Source organism: Apteryx rowi, unplaced genomic scaffold (assembly GCF_003343035.1).
Source record: "Apteryx rowi isolate R43461 unplaced genomic scaffold, aptRow1 scaffold_429, whole genome shotgun sequence".
In the NCBI taxonomy this organism is placed as follows: domain Eukaryota; kingdom Metazoa; phylum Chordata; class Aves; order Apterygiformes; family Apterygidae; genus Apteryx; species Apteryx rowi.
Window position 1 is genome coordinate 408,700 of NW_020450682.1, and position 15,362 is coordinate 424,061.

At 40.5% G+C, this 15,362-nt stretch overlaps 1 protein-coding gene across 1 annotated transcript; it reads left to right on the forward strand.

Moving 5' to 3' along the window:
• The first annotated feature begins 483 nt into the window (after window positions 1-483).
• Window positions 484-15,350, forward strand: LOC112971134 (p53 apoptosis effector related to PMP-22-like). Its single transcript, XM_026076230.1, has 3 exons — window positions 484-694; window positions 14,734-14,877; window positions 15,136-15,350. The coding sequence occupies exons 1-3, from the start codon at window positions 484-486 to the stop codon at window positions 15,348-15,350; spliced, it is 570 nt and encodes a 189-aa protein (XP_025932015.1).
• Window positions 15,351-15,362: the final 12 nt, after the last annotated feature.

Genomic DNA, 15,362 nt, shown 5'->3' on the forward strand with positions numbered 1-15,362 from the left:
CTCTAATGCAAAGATTTATAATGCAAATAGTTCCCTACGTTGTCTTGTGTATTCACCTGCTATAATGCAAATCCCTTATGATACAAAGCTATAAACACAGCTGCTGTGAGATGGTCCTTCTGACGGGGAGTGGAAGAAGGAAAATGTTAAATGCAGAGGGTAAATAGCACCTGATTTGTTACCTAGTCAGCAGAGGAGAGAGGATCTGACAGATAAGCCCAACCTGCAGCTTCTCCCCAGCTCAACTGGTTATTACTCAGTTGCAGCTCTTACTCATTTGAATCTAGGTGGAGCTCCCTTCCTCCCATGTCTGTCCTGATTAAAAAGCTTTTCTCAAAGACACGCACACAGGCTCATGCATACACACGCTCACTTTTAAGGAGCTTTGCAAAAACACCCTTTGCTTTGTGTTGCTGAGTCAGTAGCAGAGGCAGCTCTTCTCACCCAGCCATCCTCCCGTGAGCCTGCTGGCTGCCCCAGAAGATGGTGAAGTACGGCCTCGACTACACACGGTGCAGATGGATCCTACCTCTGCTCCTGGGCATAGGTGTCATCTTTGGTATCGTTGCACTAGCGGGCAGGGGCTGGTTGGAATCGCAGACCTTGCCCTACGTGCATCGGGCGTCGTTATGGGAGAGCTGTCAGAGACCTAATGCGGGTGGAGAATGGATGTGCGAGTCCCTCATGAGTTACGGTAAGTATCTGCAATGGTGTGTGTGGAGGGGGGAGGAGTGTAGTCTCTGAAGCAGTGGGTCACATCTCCGAACGCATGTCCCCTCAGTCCTCCTAAACATATCTGCTAATATCTGAGTTTTATATAAGAAATTCTGGGAAATAGGGATCCTCACTGGAATATATCAAGGTTTTTGAGAAACAGAATGGAGAAGAAAAGCGCCCTCACCCTGTTAAAAAAGAAATGTGGTGATTTAGAAGATGGGTTGTGTTACATTTGTGGTACAAAAAACACACGTGGTAATGTACCAATGCAGAAAACATTACAGCATTAAAGATTTCCTTCCTCCTTTAGAAGAAGCTAGTAACCTTTTCTCAATAATCACTGCTGTCCAAAACTTAATAACTACTGCTGAACAAACATCCATATGGCAAGCTGCATCAGTAAGCTTGGCATTAGTGTGATAAGTCATTTCTGAGTGCCAGTGAGAAACTGGGAGGTAAAGTGTAAGACGATATGAATATATCCTCAGGGGGTGTCAGATTGCAGAATGCTTCTCTGAAACTGCTCTGGCAGGTAGGTCGTGTGAAAGAAACTTATTGTGATTATGAAACAAACTTTAAAAAAAAAAAACATTTTTTTTGTATTGAATGTTGGTTAAGTGTGCTGTTAAACAGGCTGGCCCAGATGCAACTTTCAACTTGAAAAAGTTTAAACCACTGAGGCTGGGAAAGTAGGCCAAAAGAAGGATCGCTCTAAATGTGCCCTGTTTCTCAGTATTTTCCTAAACATCTGCTATTGGCCACTGTCTGAAACAAGTTATTGGGAGAGATGGACTGTTAGTCTAAGCCAGAAGGGAGGTTCAAGCATTCTTATGTTTTATGATAATGCTAATTCAAATTATAAGGGAAGAGTATTTTCTCTAAGGGTCAGAATCCCAGCTGCACTTGTAGAAGATGAATGTAAAAAGAGTTGCAGAAACAAGCTCAGGGGTCATTTACTACAGCTTTTCAAAATCGTCCATGAAAAGTTGTCATCAATAGTCCAACTCTGCCTTCTGTGCTCAAAGTTCAGCTGTAACAAATTAATTGTAGCAGGCCCCTTTGAGTGTAGGTCCCCAGGACAAGACTGGCTCCTTTCAGCATCATGCCCAGTCTTGCCCTCACAGCTCCTGTGTCAGCAATTTGGCTGGACATAGGTCAAACCAATTTGCTGCATCTGGCATGTGGAGTTGGAGAGCAAGGGTTCTTTTTGTGCTTTTTCCTTCTGGTTTTGTGACTTTCCCACCTGTTGCCTGGGGGTTAGGACCTGTTGCAGGAAGATTTGGGTTGGGCCCCCAGGCCAATCTGAACCCAGGTCTCTTCCTTTTCAGGCAAGTGCACCAACAGTAAAGCTGTTACCTTAAGGTGGTCAGCAATGGAGCTGGCAGGAAGTACTATTTTCTTTGCTGCTTCAGGGTACCTTTAAGAAACATGGAAGAGGAACGAGGGATTATAAACTGGTTTTTGGATGAGTGAATGTCTGTCCTGCCACCTGGCTGTCTCTGAGGAGAGGAGTCTGAGCCGTGGGCCCTGGGGAGATGGAGGTGCTTTCTAGGCAGACTTCCCTCAGGCCCTCTCTCCAGAAGGCAAGTGCATTCAGACCCAACCCTGTCCTCTGTATTTCTCATTATTCTGTCCTTGGTCAATAGATGCAGGGTTGGGGTTTTTCTTCTGGGGCTCCTATCTTGCCTTACACGGGGTCCAGGTGCCTGATGCTAGTCTTGGATTCCACCCAAAAGGCCAGGCCACATGACAGCATCACACTTGTCACATCTGAGTCTTGCATTAAGTCTGACTCTACCTGCCTCACTGATGAAATGCAGGTTTTTAGTAGATACGCACTATTTCTAGGATTACATTTATCCACACTGCTCCAAAAAGGTCATAGAAAACAAGAATTCAGCATCATGTTTTGTGGGATGTTTAACTTCCTCTTGGGACAAGCATAACAAAGTGCACAATAAACAAAGTGTAATTACACACCTTCCTGAGCACAGAGATATAAGATATGATGTCAACAGTAAGGACAGAAGTATTTTACACTTCTTCTGAGTGATGAACTCTTTCATTGCCTCCTTTATTCCACAGTTCCCATATCCTTTTCTCTGGGATTTAACCTCAGTTGCCCTGCCTAATCTATTACAGGTTGTGTAGGTTCTGCAGTTCAGTGTTCCCATGAGGCTGGTTTCACTGACATACAAAGTATGCATGTATACCTCAGCGGTTGCCAGTGAATATTCTCAACATGACTTGGATAGTATAAAAATCTTAATTCGCTACAGGTATCTACATCCTATCATAATTTGCAAAGTTTGTAATTCCCCTTGAATCTCAGCTGTTCAGCTTAACATATATGTATCCACAGATGGCAGACAAAAGAATTTAATATCCTAGACTGGAGGGGAAGAAGGTTGAATGTTTCACGGATTGCATCAGTCAAGTCATGAATCTCCTGAATAGTTGCTTAAACTGACAAAATTCAAAGCTCACAGAGGCCTGTACAATTTTTTGGAAAGACAGAAGAATAACTCCACTAGTGCAGTCATCTTTCATGAGAGCATCTACACACCCTAGGTCTTTTGCAAAGTTTTTAAACCCTGTGGAAAGCAGAAAAATGAGTTTCTATGCTCTTCTCGAAGTTCAGATCTTCTTGTTTAACCATATGACACCCATCTAGACCTTAGCAGAAGTCTTTTGCTTTTCAGGCATATTTAGCTCAATATTTAGAACTTTATAGGAAAAAAAATCTAGTGCATTAGGACACTTATAAGAAATGAATGGAGTTTAGGATGAGGGACTGAGAGATGAAACCTGTAGCTCTACAGTGTTATGCCACTCGGAACAAATAAAGGTCTTCAGCTTATAGAGTGTTTGAACCATTACAAAGACTTCATGAACAGATAACGAGCACAGTATGAAATGCATCTGGGACATGGCTGAACTTGCAAAGAAAATGCATGAAGCTGGCAAAACACTCCTTTGTTTTTCTTGATTTTTTTTTGACTATATGACCTCTCCTGAACAAGGCGTGTCTGACAGACCTGAGACACTTTTTCAGTGTGTAATTTATTCCACTACAGGCTTTGAAGATATTTAAACTTGCATGTTCTTGGTTGGTGGAAAATGACTGATTTTGTGTTATTAGTCTTAATGTGGTGCACAATAAAATGAAAACTCATGAGTACCCTTGTCCCCTCTTATGTTCCACCTGGCCCTGCAGCCCGTCCGTGAGCAGATGCTTCCAATTGATACAACTGCAAGCTCAAACCTCTAAATTTAGAGCTCATTTGCATGGTGCAAATAGAAATCTTGGGAAAAAAATCAGCAAAAGGCATACCCACATGACAGGTGGAATCCAGATATTCAGTTATTTTCACATCATAGTACTTAATATCGATCTTATCCTAGKAGAACTTATTGCGTATGGAGATTAGTGGAGAGATGAACATTTTTCTCATCTGGAAATGCTTTTAGGTTTGTCAAGGAAACCTTGCTGCATCTTGTCTTCCAGGCAAATAATGGGCAATTTTCTTTTAGCTAATTCCAGTTTTATTTCATCCATAAATGTTAATGCAATATTACAAGATAGGATGGCAGTATAGTATGATTATAATGGGAAGACTGTGAGCTCAAGTATGGCAGCAGCTGAGTATGTCTACAGCATAAGTGAATAAGGGGAATGCTGCAAAAGGTAATATTCTCTTAAGGAAAGAAAGATTCTACTTTAGTCTCATAAGCACCCCACCGATGAGTAGTTTTTCTCCCTGTTTGTCTATACTGGGCTCTTGGGTACAGGGAGTCTTTTGCTATGATGAAGCACCATTTATTTATTCTGGAGGTAGGGTGCATGAATGGAAATCACCTGCCAAAAATCCCCAGCTAATGATACAACAGTGTGGTAGACAACCAGGCTAGGAACGGTCTCTGAGCGGCAAAGGACCTTTATTGGTACGGCACATGATGGCCTAGGACTGCCACCCCACAGCTCTCCTGCGGGAAAATTAACATTGTTTGCCAAACCAGTGACTCATCACACCCAGGGCACAAGACAGCCCAGGCACTGAGGCTCACTGCCGCTGCACTGCCTGCATACGATGGTTTTCCCTTCCCCTGCATATGATGGTTTTCCCTTCCCCTGTGTTCCCAACAGCAGCCAATACCTGGCATGGGGAAGCCTTTGCTTCCATTTAGTTCAAGCAAGAGCTGTGAGCAGAATGATGCAGGGATTATTCCAGAGGGCCAGGCTGGGAGATGGCCTCTCTCAGCAGGGCCTGGGAGGAGAACCAGGCTTTCCGCACTCCTCTTCCGAGTACAAGGGTGTCTGCATGTAGGAATAAACATGGAGCACTAAGTAACTGTATTTTGAAGCTGAGACTGGCTCAAGGCGCAGGGATATTACTGCAGACTTTCCTTAAAGTGAATGTTCTGCATCTCATCTCAACTTCCCCAGAGTCTGGTAATGTTCAGGTAGGTTTGGAAAAGTTACTTTACAGCTGGGAAGCAAAGGCAAAGGTGATTTCTGGCTAGCCCAGAAAGCCTGTGAGAGAGTCCCGAATGGAGCCCAGCTCTATGTTCGGTGCATTACCTTAACCATAGGGCAAAGCCTTGACCCTTTTCATACAGAATGAGCTGAAAACAAAAACTTTGTGCTGTTCATACTGCATTCAGAACATGAAACAATTTTTTATATATATATATACACACATATATATATACACACATGGTGATTGCTGGTAGTTTTAATGACCATGTATACAGAAGCATATCATTTCCTAAGTCATCAGTGTCCTAAGAGTGTAATGTTACTTAAGACTAACCAATGAAAAATAGGATTACAGGATTAATAATTCAATAGCTAAAACTTAGAATGCTAAAAAATACAGGCTCAATTAAATGTTTTAAATCATGGTAATGAAAATATCACTGCAACAGCATATTTAGGGAAATCTGATGCAAGAAAGAAAGAAAAGAACAAACTTGATTTTCCTCCTGCTTGTAGGAGAGATTCCATTGTTACCATATAGGTATAAGAGAAGAGATTCAAGCACAGAGCATTTAATTAGCATGGCAATTTTAATTCCTCTGCAATTACTTGCTTTCCCTTGTAATTTTAGGGTTTGTCCTTTTATATGTTTACTGGCAGATTCATTTAATCAGACTCTTTTCTAAATGATGGTTATGCTCTTCAGTAATTAACTCTACAGAGAGCAATTGCAGATGGCATCCCATTGTTTATTATCCAACCTCTCCTTTAGTAATTGCAGTTAAACTGGGTGGAAAAATAGCAATTGTGTGGAGGGTTCTCATCTCCCCCGTCAAAAGGTGTGAACCGGTGGTGTTGAGGACTTTGCAAAGATCCCCAGTGCTTTGGGGGGCAACAGGACCTTCAGTTACTTCTCTAACCTTTCCCACACAGGAGGCATCTCTGCTGAAGATTTGTCAAAATTTGTGGCTTAATTTTCATTTCTCTTCATCTCACGTCTTTCTATAGCTTATTAACGTAATCTCATACAACAGGACTATAATAGTCTCTCTTTAGTGTGCACTGTGATAAGGGCTGTAAAATCGATTTTGAATTCCACTGTAGGGTTAAACAGTCAAATTATTTAAGCAGGAAAGCAGTTACTTGGGAAAAGAAACAGAACTCTCAAAATATTGGGTTTTTTTATATTTCCATATCACTTCTCACTGACAGCTTTTATTGTTCTGAGAAACTTTGAAGACATTGAGTCAGTGAAAATTATAATGTTGTGTTTCTTCTTTGTCAAGTATCATTACAAGATCTCTCATCAGTCAAAAATTCAAGAAATTCAAGTTAGTTTATGGAGTGAGATTGGTAGAATATGGCCCAAAGTTTTCCGGCTTCCCTCTACTGGAACTAAGTAACACTCCATGCCACAAACAGCACTGCTGAAGTGCTAATCTGCAATTGGATACTTTTAATGTCACTTGTTATGTTGAATACACACACTATTCATAAATCTGGACTCAAATATAGTAAGTCTCTGTGCAATTCCCATTTGTTCATTAAAAACCCTATCAACAATAAGCAGCCAGCAATGAAGACTTTTAAGATGTATCACCAAAGCTGTCTTTCTCCTTCACAAGAAGTTTAAGCAGGGCTTGCGAGATTTTCAAATTGTAAAATTTTGCTTCTGTCAGAAAACTAGATCCAGATTTGCAGCTGTTCTCTATCAGAGGAAACTCCTTAGTGTGAAAGGTGAGTTTCAGCAAGGTTTCAGAAAAAAGTTTGCTCACAACATGAAAATTGCAGATCAATAGTGAGGAGAACAATACTTGGTGCATATGGAAATGAAATGTAAATGCAGTGTTCTTCAGCCTCAAATGGCCTTAGGAAAATAAAACATAAAAAGAGCTTTTTGGAAAGGTTCCACTGTGGTGTTTTGATTAAAAGCCCTAGTTCATAGTCTGCATTATCATAGAAGTCTATTCTGTTTAATTCACACTTTTTTTTTAACCCATCTTTAGCTTGGGACTTAGTAAAAAAGCAAGTACATCATGCTACTCTGTGACTGACACTGTGTATATGTACTGATTTATCAATACCTTACCCATTTTATTTCTCTTACCTTCTCCCCACCATCCACACATCAAAGTGGAAGTCAGCCTGATTCATTTAAAAATAATTAGGAAAAACAGGAGGAAAAATGTTATAGCATCAAAGTGTACAAAACTAAGCTTTTATCCTGAGATGTTTTGAATGTATGCATCTTCTTCTGAAGATAATGTGAGATAGGGGTACTCCCTGACTCTCTCATGATCCGACCTCTAATTTTGAGGTACTGTGCGCATACTATTTTTAATAGCTAACTTACTCCCTTGCTGCTCCCTTTGATGATGGCTTTACACCCTCCGCCATTTCTGCCTTCCTAGTGCTAAGTAAGCGTCAAGGAGGAGCCCTTATTAACACAAGATTTGCAGCAGGCAGCTTCTAAGTCAAGCTTGTACATGTCTGGGGCTTAGGATGAGGCGAAAGGGAATCAATCCCTCAAGACGTAACTGCTCCTCCCCCCAAATTCATGTCAGAATAGTTCTGAAGCTGAATTGCTTGCCTCAGTAAAAGAAGAGGCTTTCAGAAGCGTGTAAAGCCTTGAACGCAGGCTTTCCCTGTACATGTTTGTGACTCAAATCGGTGATTGAGAATTATAGGCTGTTTGCTTTCAATGGGAAATATTTCTTTTAAAGTCCACCAAACCAAACTTGAACTATCATGTTAGCATTAAGCCACTGTCAACACACTGCTTTCTGTTCATATATATAGCGTTTTACTGATAGACGGTCTATGCATAAAGATTCTTTTCCTGTCTGCTGTCATTTAAAGACTCTGTTGTAGGGTAATTGGAAGCCCTATTTCTTTCTCCTTTATGTGAGACCTACTATTAATCACTAAGAAACTTTTGCAATGATATTATCTTACTGTGAACCTAAATAGGTCATTCTCTGCTTCCATTGTGGTCTCTTAAGCAGTGACAAGCTAACAAGCTGATTCCTGCTCACATGAAAATGGCTTCATGCTGTGAGATAATATTCTGTTATGACATGAAAAATTCATGTTAACTGCCAATAAATTCTGAAGAAGCAATGCTAGGGGAAAGAAAGCAGAATTGCCAAAAAAAAAAAAAAAGATGCCGAACAGAAGAACGAAAAATGCTTATTTTGTATTGTGCTCCAAATGAAATAAACGTACACAAACCCAAGAAAAACATCCACTATTGATCTCCTGAGGGAAAGGTATTGAAACCTTCAGAAAATGTAGTTGTTTTAAGAATGATCCAGATACGATGAATAGCACTGAAGGATAGAAGCTTGGAGAATAATACACATCCAATCATGCCTTTTTCCACCTTCATTTAATTCTGTTCATAAACTATCCATGACTAATATGCAATTTTCTTCATTTGTATGGTCTTCCTTTGAAATTATTTTCAGTCAATAGCTTTCAGTCTGCACATACAGATTATTCATAAGAAGCTGCTTTTAATAGGTTCTGATTTATTTTGTCTGTATACAAACACACACACTGGTTTTGCAACGCCAGCTCATATGATCAGCAAACACTTGCAGAGATTTTTAATGTTCACTTGCTTTCAAAAAGAGCACAGAAATGCCTCGTAGTTGGCATCTTACAGAATCGTGATTTTTCAGAAGACAAGACTTTGTACTGTCCAGTGTTACACACGTAATGTAGGAAATTCTGGCCATGCCACTCACCCAGGTCCTGTTCCACAGCTGGATGACAGTGACTTGCATATACACTAGGAGTTCATAACCCTTCAGCTGCTAAATTGTGCTGTGGGTTAATGAGCTTGATGGGTCATCCAACTTGGACTTATGATTTAAGCTAAGGAGGTATAAATTAGGGGAAACACTTCCAGTCTCATTTATTTTCCCTATTACAATAAACCCAGGACCCTACTGCAAAAACATTCACAAATTCAAAACTCATTTTTCTGCAGATAAGGTCACTTTCACATGGAAACTTTCTCTAGGAGAACAAAACAAAATGAAATGTTGAAAATGAATGAAAGCTGGCCAGAGCGGTATCTTTTCAAAGTGAAGCATGTGCTCTACAAAGTTCACCACACCCTGATAAAGAATGTCAGGTGGAGAAATCTAAGTTGAGTATGTTCAGGTTTGTTTCCAAAATAATGCTCTTTCCCTTTAAYCAGAGCAGCATAAAACAGGTTGAGCTCTCCCAACTCAGTCTAGAAACATTCTCATTAAGTACAACACAGAGATGAATCACTGCCATGGCAGGTCCTAGTTCTCGCAAGAACTACTATATGACTAAGACTGGAGCTAGAACTGTGGGATTTTTGTTTCTTTCCCTTTGTGATGTAAAGGATAACTGAGTGAAATATTATTCAGTTTTCAGTGCAATTTTTCATTTTCTTAGACCTGTTCTCTCTGTTTCTTCTGAGTTAAAACTATCCTTCCTAAATTTGCTGAACAGTTCACTCCAGTGGCTGATGTGTTAAAATGATCAGCTGGCAAGAACATAGAAAATTGCTGATGTCTCTGAGCAGACAATAATTCATTTATTTTTCTTTCCAGTGTTGGTTCCATATTTAGTTCCAAGCCATTAGGAAAATTTGAAGAAGCATGTTCTTATCGATTAGACCAGGAGAAATACTTCTGAACTTTCTCGGGTTCCTTTCAGAAAATGTGGCTCAAATGGAGAAATTCAGTAGTCCATGTGGTTTGAGGGTACCAGATTAAGAAAGGCATGAGAATGTCATACATGAATTTTTTCCCATATTTTGAACCAAGTACACTAGAAACTGAGAACCGCCTATTTATCAAAGGGGGAAGGGGACTTCATGTTCTATTTTCAGTGCATTACAGCTCTTTTTTGAAGGCACTTTTTGGAACGCTAAATATATGGCAGGCTAAGAAAAGAATAGATCTGGTTGTTCAAAGTTTTAGCTCAATTTACTGCTGAGCAAGCGAGTTTATTTCCTTGTGTGTGAAGCACAAACAGCACTCACACTGTTGCAAGTTGGAATAGGTATGAGGAAGTAAGACCAGGAAGGCAGGAACTTGGAGATAGTCCTAGTACTGGATCTCAAATAAAGTCTATCAGCTTCCATATGGCTGCAATCAGCAGCAGGGTATTCAGAGTATGCATAGATGGTGCAAAACAAGGGGTAGTCATGATATCTGTAAAACAAGTTAGCTTTAATAGCACAGTAATAAAGCTTCATTATTATTGTGCTCTGTCTCAGCTAATTATCCRGCTCAAAAGCTACCATGAGCTGTGTCCTGGCATGGGCAGACTCCTTCTGGCAGCTAACTTAGCTCAGGGTCTTGTCACACAGCAGTGTGTTATAGTGGGCAGACACTATTTTCATTTTCTGGGAGTCATGCATTGATAGATTCACTTTGGATGGTCTGCACTCTCACAAATTGTTAGTCATTTATTTAGAAGGGACCGCAAATAAAGGCACTGTCCTTGCTCTGCTTGAGATAGGCAGGAAAATGTGGATTCCTTTTGCTTGGGTGGGATGACAAGGCCTTGTTTTCAGACAAAACTGCTCAGAAAATTGCCAGCTAGGAGGAGCTTTGAAAGGAGAATGGCCTGTAGCTTCTTACAAACCCTTTAAAAATACTCACTGGCATTCTTTCAGCTGATAGGGGAGGGAGAAAAAGAAAGAAAAAGAGCTAATACACAAACATTACAGGATCCTGTTGGTATTCAAGGACACTCTCTCACAAACACACCTTTCTTTTCTAACAAGCACATTTTAACCATTAAACAGTCAAAACATCACTGCATTTAAGGAGGCTGAGAAAATAAATCTCACAAATTGCTGTATATTTTCACAGACTCAACTTGATGTCCTGTAACTTGCTGCTCCTTTTGTTTCTATTTTGATTTTATCACAGGTGGACTAGATCCTTTCAGTTTTTAATTGTGCTCTCTCTACAGTCAAGTGTACATTGAGTTTGTGTGACACCTGTGATAATTTTTTGGCCTGGAGTTCACACTCTTAGGCAAAAAGGTTTGCAGTTACGATAATTTATTTAYGCTTTAAGTGGATGTTAAAGCAAAAATCAGTGTAAAACAAAAAAAGATTTAGGACCAGATTTGCCATTTGCAATTAAATCATCTCATTAAAAACAATAAAAAGTATTTTGTAATAAAACATCTATTCTTAAACAGTATTTTTAACAAAGCGTTTTGCAACATTTGGAGAAAGAGCCCTTAGGAAGCGAGGTGCTTCTCACTGCCACAGGTCTCTGTGTTTGTGTCAGGATTTGGAGAAGTCGTCTTTGGAGATGCAGAAGACATTTGCAGTTGTAATGGCTGGAGCTATTTGTTCTTCCATGGGATCTGTGTTTTATGACAAATTTAACTCTTCTAGTTTGTGCATTTTAAAAAAAATTAAGTATTAGTTATACTAGAAAAAGACACTAAGCTACTCTAGTTTTCCTGCTTATCACAAGGAAAAAATAAATGTCTCAGGTGTAGAGATAGTTCCAATTATTTCTACACAAAGATTTTGCTACCTTGTACCTTAGGAGGGTAAAGTGTTTGTGCTCTGTGGTCTTAGCTACTGCAAACTACTACTTTTTGTAAAGGACAGATGAAGTTTGAGTAGTGTTCCTCAAATAAAAGTAGATAGTGTCTCTTCTATGCCTCCTATTGCCTTATTTGGAGCTGTGTATTGGTGTTCTTCCAAAACTGAGATAATTTTTTTCTCTTTTGTAGAAGTATGAGTCACAAAATTGGCAGTTACATGATTAAGCAGTGCATGGTAAAGATGTAAGCATCCTGCAGCCAGCAAGTTTCTTCTTGCCTCTCAATACCCTGCAGGCTGGGAGTACACCAAATCTACTTTCATGCAGTCACAGCACTTGTAACACTACTTAGAGAAAAACACCTGGGCGAGCCTGGTGGCAGAGGCAGACGGTGGCGTGGGTCAGTCCACATCACATGCAACTGCAGCCACCCAGAGCCCTCTGAAGCCCTGGCTCAGGAGCCCTTCCCATTCGCTCTGCCACCAGCTCTTCTTGGAAAATGTGGATGCGCTTTGGCAAATGACCTGCCAAAGTGACGGTGGCAGTGGGTGAGGCTACACCACCAGGTCTCATTTGTGTCTCGGCGCTGCCAGGCGGCTGCCTTCTGGATTTGCTTTGGGAAAGGACAGCCTATTGTCCAGGGGGGCTGGGCCCAGGATTTCTGCTGTCCCAGCCAGTTGTGCCCCTAACACCACACATCACATCCAGATCTTCTTTGGATTTCACCCTTCTGCCAGAAGCTGTAACTCTTGCAGCAGAGAGCAGTAAGGTCACTGTTCCTCAGCACCTCCAGTTCGGGACAGGTTACACCCAGGTGTCCTTTTTTTTTTCTCTTCTTCTGTTTTAGTGAGATGGCAGAGAGGATGGGAGTGGGAGCAGCCTAAACTGGGTAAACTGATCCGTGGCAGTACGAGAAAATCCTCTTCTCGACTGCCTGCTTTGATAGTCTGCCCAAGGTGGCCCCCTCCCATATGGGGCTGCATGACGGCACATTACATGTTCTATCTCTGAGTCCTGTGTAAACTCCCAATGAAGAAGAGTTTAGGCTAAAATACTGGACTACAAGCTGAGATATAGGCACACCTTTGCTGTCCCTTTCAGACTCCTTCCCAGGCAGCTGTTTATAGGATAGAAAATATGGCTGGAAAGGCCTAGAGCGGACAGGAAGTTTTTGGCATAAGGAAGAAGAAGGATGCTAGATAAAACTGAAATTACAGTGAAATAGTTGAAATGGAGCAGGATTCATAAAGCAAGGGGAGATGAGGGAAGAGTAAACAAAAAGGGAAATTGGTTTTGGTGGGCTGATGGGAGGGAAGGGGGAGCTGGGAAATTGTGACTATTTCTCTAGTCTAATAGCAGCCTTGGTGTGGAGTCTGGGGGAAGAGAGGTTGAGCATAGAGGTGTCACCCATCAAGGGCAGGATAGTGTTAGAGCCCAGAGGGCTTTTATGCCTACCTGACACTGGGAGGGGAAAGGCAGAGCATTTGGTTTTTATTGCTTGCATGCTCTCATATGGGTGACTGTCCTCAAAGCTTTGGGCTAATACAGCAGCAGGAAAAAGGAGCTAGAATGAAGACCATTTTATGGTCCTACCTGCACAGACAGACAAGCGATAAAGTATGTGTAGGTCACTGAAATATAAGATGGATGCCTGAGAAAGTGGAATAAATAAAACCTCATTAGTGAACTTGGATACTTCCCTCCATTTGTCTGTCCAATGATTCCTGTTCAGCTGGGAGCGTGTGCTCCCCATGCAGAAAGGCCAAGAAGTGCAGATAGATAGGGTATATATTGAGAGTGTGGCCAGCAAGGCCTCAGCCTGGGCCCACAGGGACTGAGATGTTTAGCTCTTGTGATTAAAGCAAATAAATTTGCAAGTTATTAAATATCAGAAATCATAAGTCACTGAGTTCCAGAAGGAATTTTCACTGAACAGTGCGCACTACATTTAAGTTTAGTTACAATTATCCTCATGGTTGCCTGGGCTGTGATAATTTTACAGCATTAATACTGTATGGAGTTGATCGGAAGCCAACACCTTAGACATACGTAGTGTAAGTGAGGAGGTGAAGTCTGTAAATGTCCAGCAGACTTCAACTGCCTACTCCATCTACATACACAATTTAACAAGTGTCAGACTGGGCTTGTTACACTGAGAGCAGACACTTTGATCTCTTTGAGCAGTAGTTGCCCCTAAAGACTTAAAATATTAAATAAATAATAATATTTTCAGTTGCTATGCCAACACATTTGCTTAACACCGACATGTCATAACATAAAGTTATCTAGTTTGAAAATGGAAGTATTAATGTCCTGAATAAGTTTTCAAAATAAAACATTTCTGACTTTGGATCAAAAGCGGAGGTCAAATTTCCACACAAAATAGATTCCAAATCTTTTCCTCCAAATCTTTTCCTCCATTTAGGATACAGATCTATAATCCAAAACACAAAAGGCAGTAAGTCAGAAATCAGTGGATGTTGACATTAGTGCAGTATCACCATACTTTTAAATTTGCATGCCTGAGTGGCAGTGCTTGTATGAACACTTTTTTTTAAAGAAGAATTTAATTAGTTTCAGGGACAGTTTAATTCTTCCTGTCCATGCAAAATGATCCTAGTTTTATAGCATCTGATGAGGTAATCACATTTGTTAATGAAGTACCCATCATTATATTTTTACAGTCATTTTTATCACAATTCTTAATAGTTAAATCTAAACAGGAACCTTGCATGAAAGTCCTTTTGCACTCTATATGAGAGGTCAGACCTGAGGTTTTTAAGCATTCTGCACTTAATGAATGATTTATTGTGAAACAAAAATGTTCACACTATACAAGAAAGCTACCATGCTTTGCTTTGTGAGAGTCAACCTTCTTTTCACATTTATTTAAAATAAGCCTTTCATTATAGGCCAGAAACACTGTAAGGGATTTTTTTTTTTTGCCTTTCTAACACATCTTCCTTTTGATTTCAGCTTGGGGAAGAGCTGCAGCTGCCACATACCTTGTTGGCTTTATACTTCTAGTCATCTGCTTTGCTCTGGCCATCATAGCATTTGCCATTGATACACTCCGGTTCAACTTCATAAGAGGGATTGGTGGCTTGCTTTTTGTCGCTGGTAAGACAATATATGAAGTAAAGTTTACATACACAGGGATATCCATAACAGAACTGATATTTCCCTCAGTTGATTCTATACCCAGTTCTAGTGTCTATATGCACTTGAACTCCCAGTGAAAAATAATACAAAGTCTATCATGGCAGTAGATCAATTTTCAAATCCTCCAAACCATGGGTGGCTTTAGGTATAGTTATTATGGAAGCCAGCAATATGATGGGTATTAGCTTAATTATTTTTTTTCTCCTGTTTCTTCAGCCGTGTTCTCCATCATGGGCCTGGTCATTTATCCTGTAAAGTTCTCAACTGAGATTGAAATGACAGGAATCAATATGTTCAGCTGGGCCTATGGCTTTGGCTGGACCACTGCCATTATGGAAATATGCTTGGGATTCTTCTTCTGCTGCCTTCCTAACTATGAAGATCAAATCTTGGGTAATGTGAAGCCCACATATTTTTACTCTTCCCCGTAAACACCAGGAAAA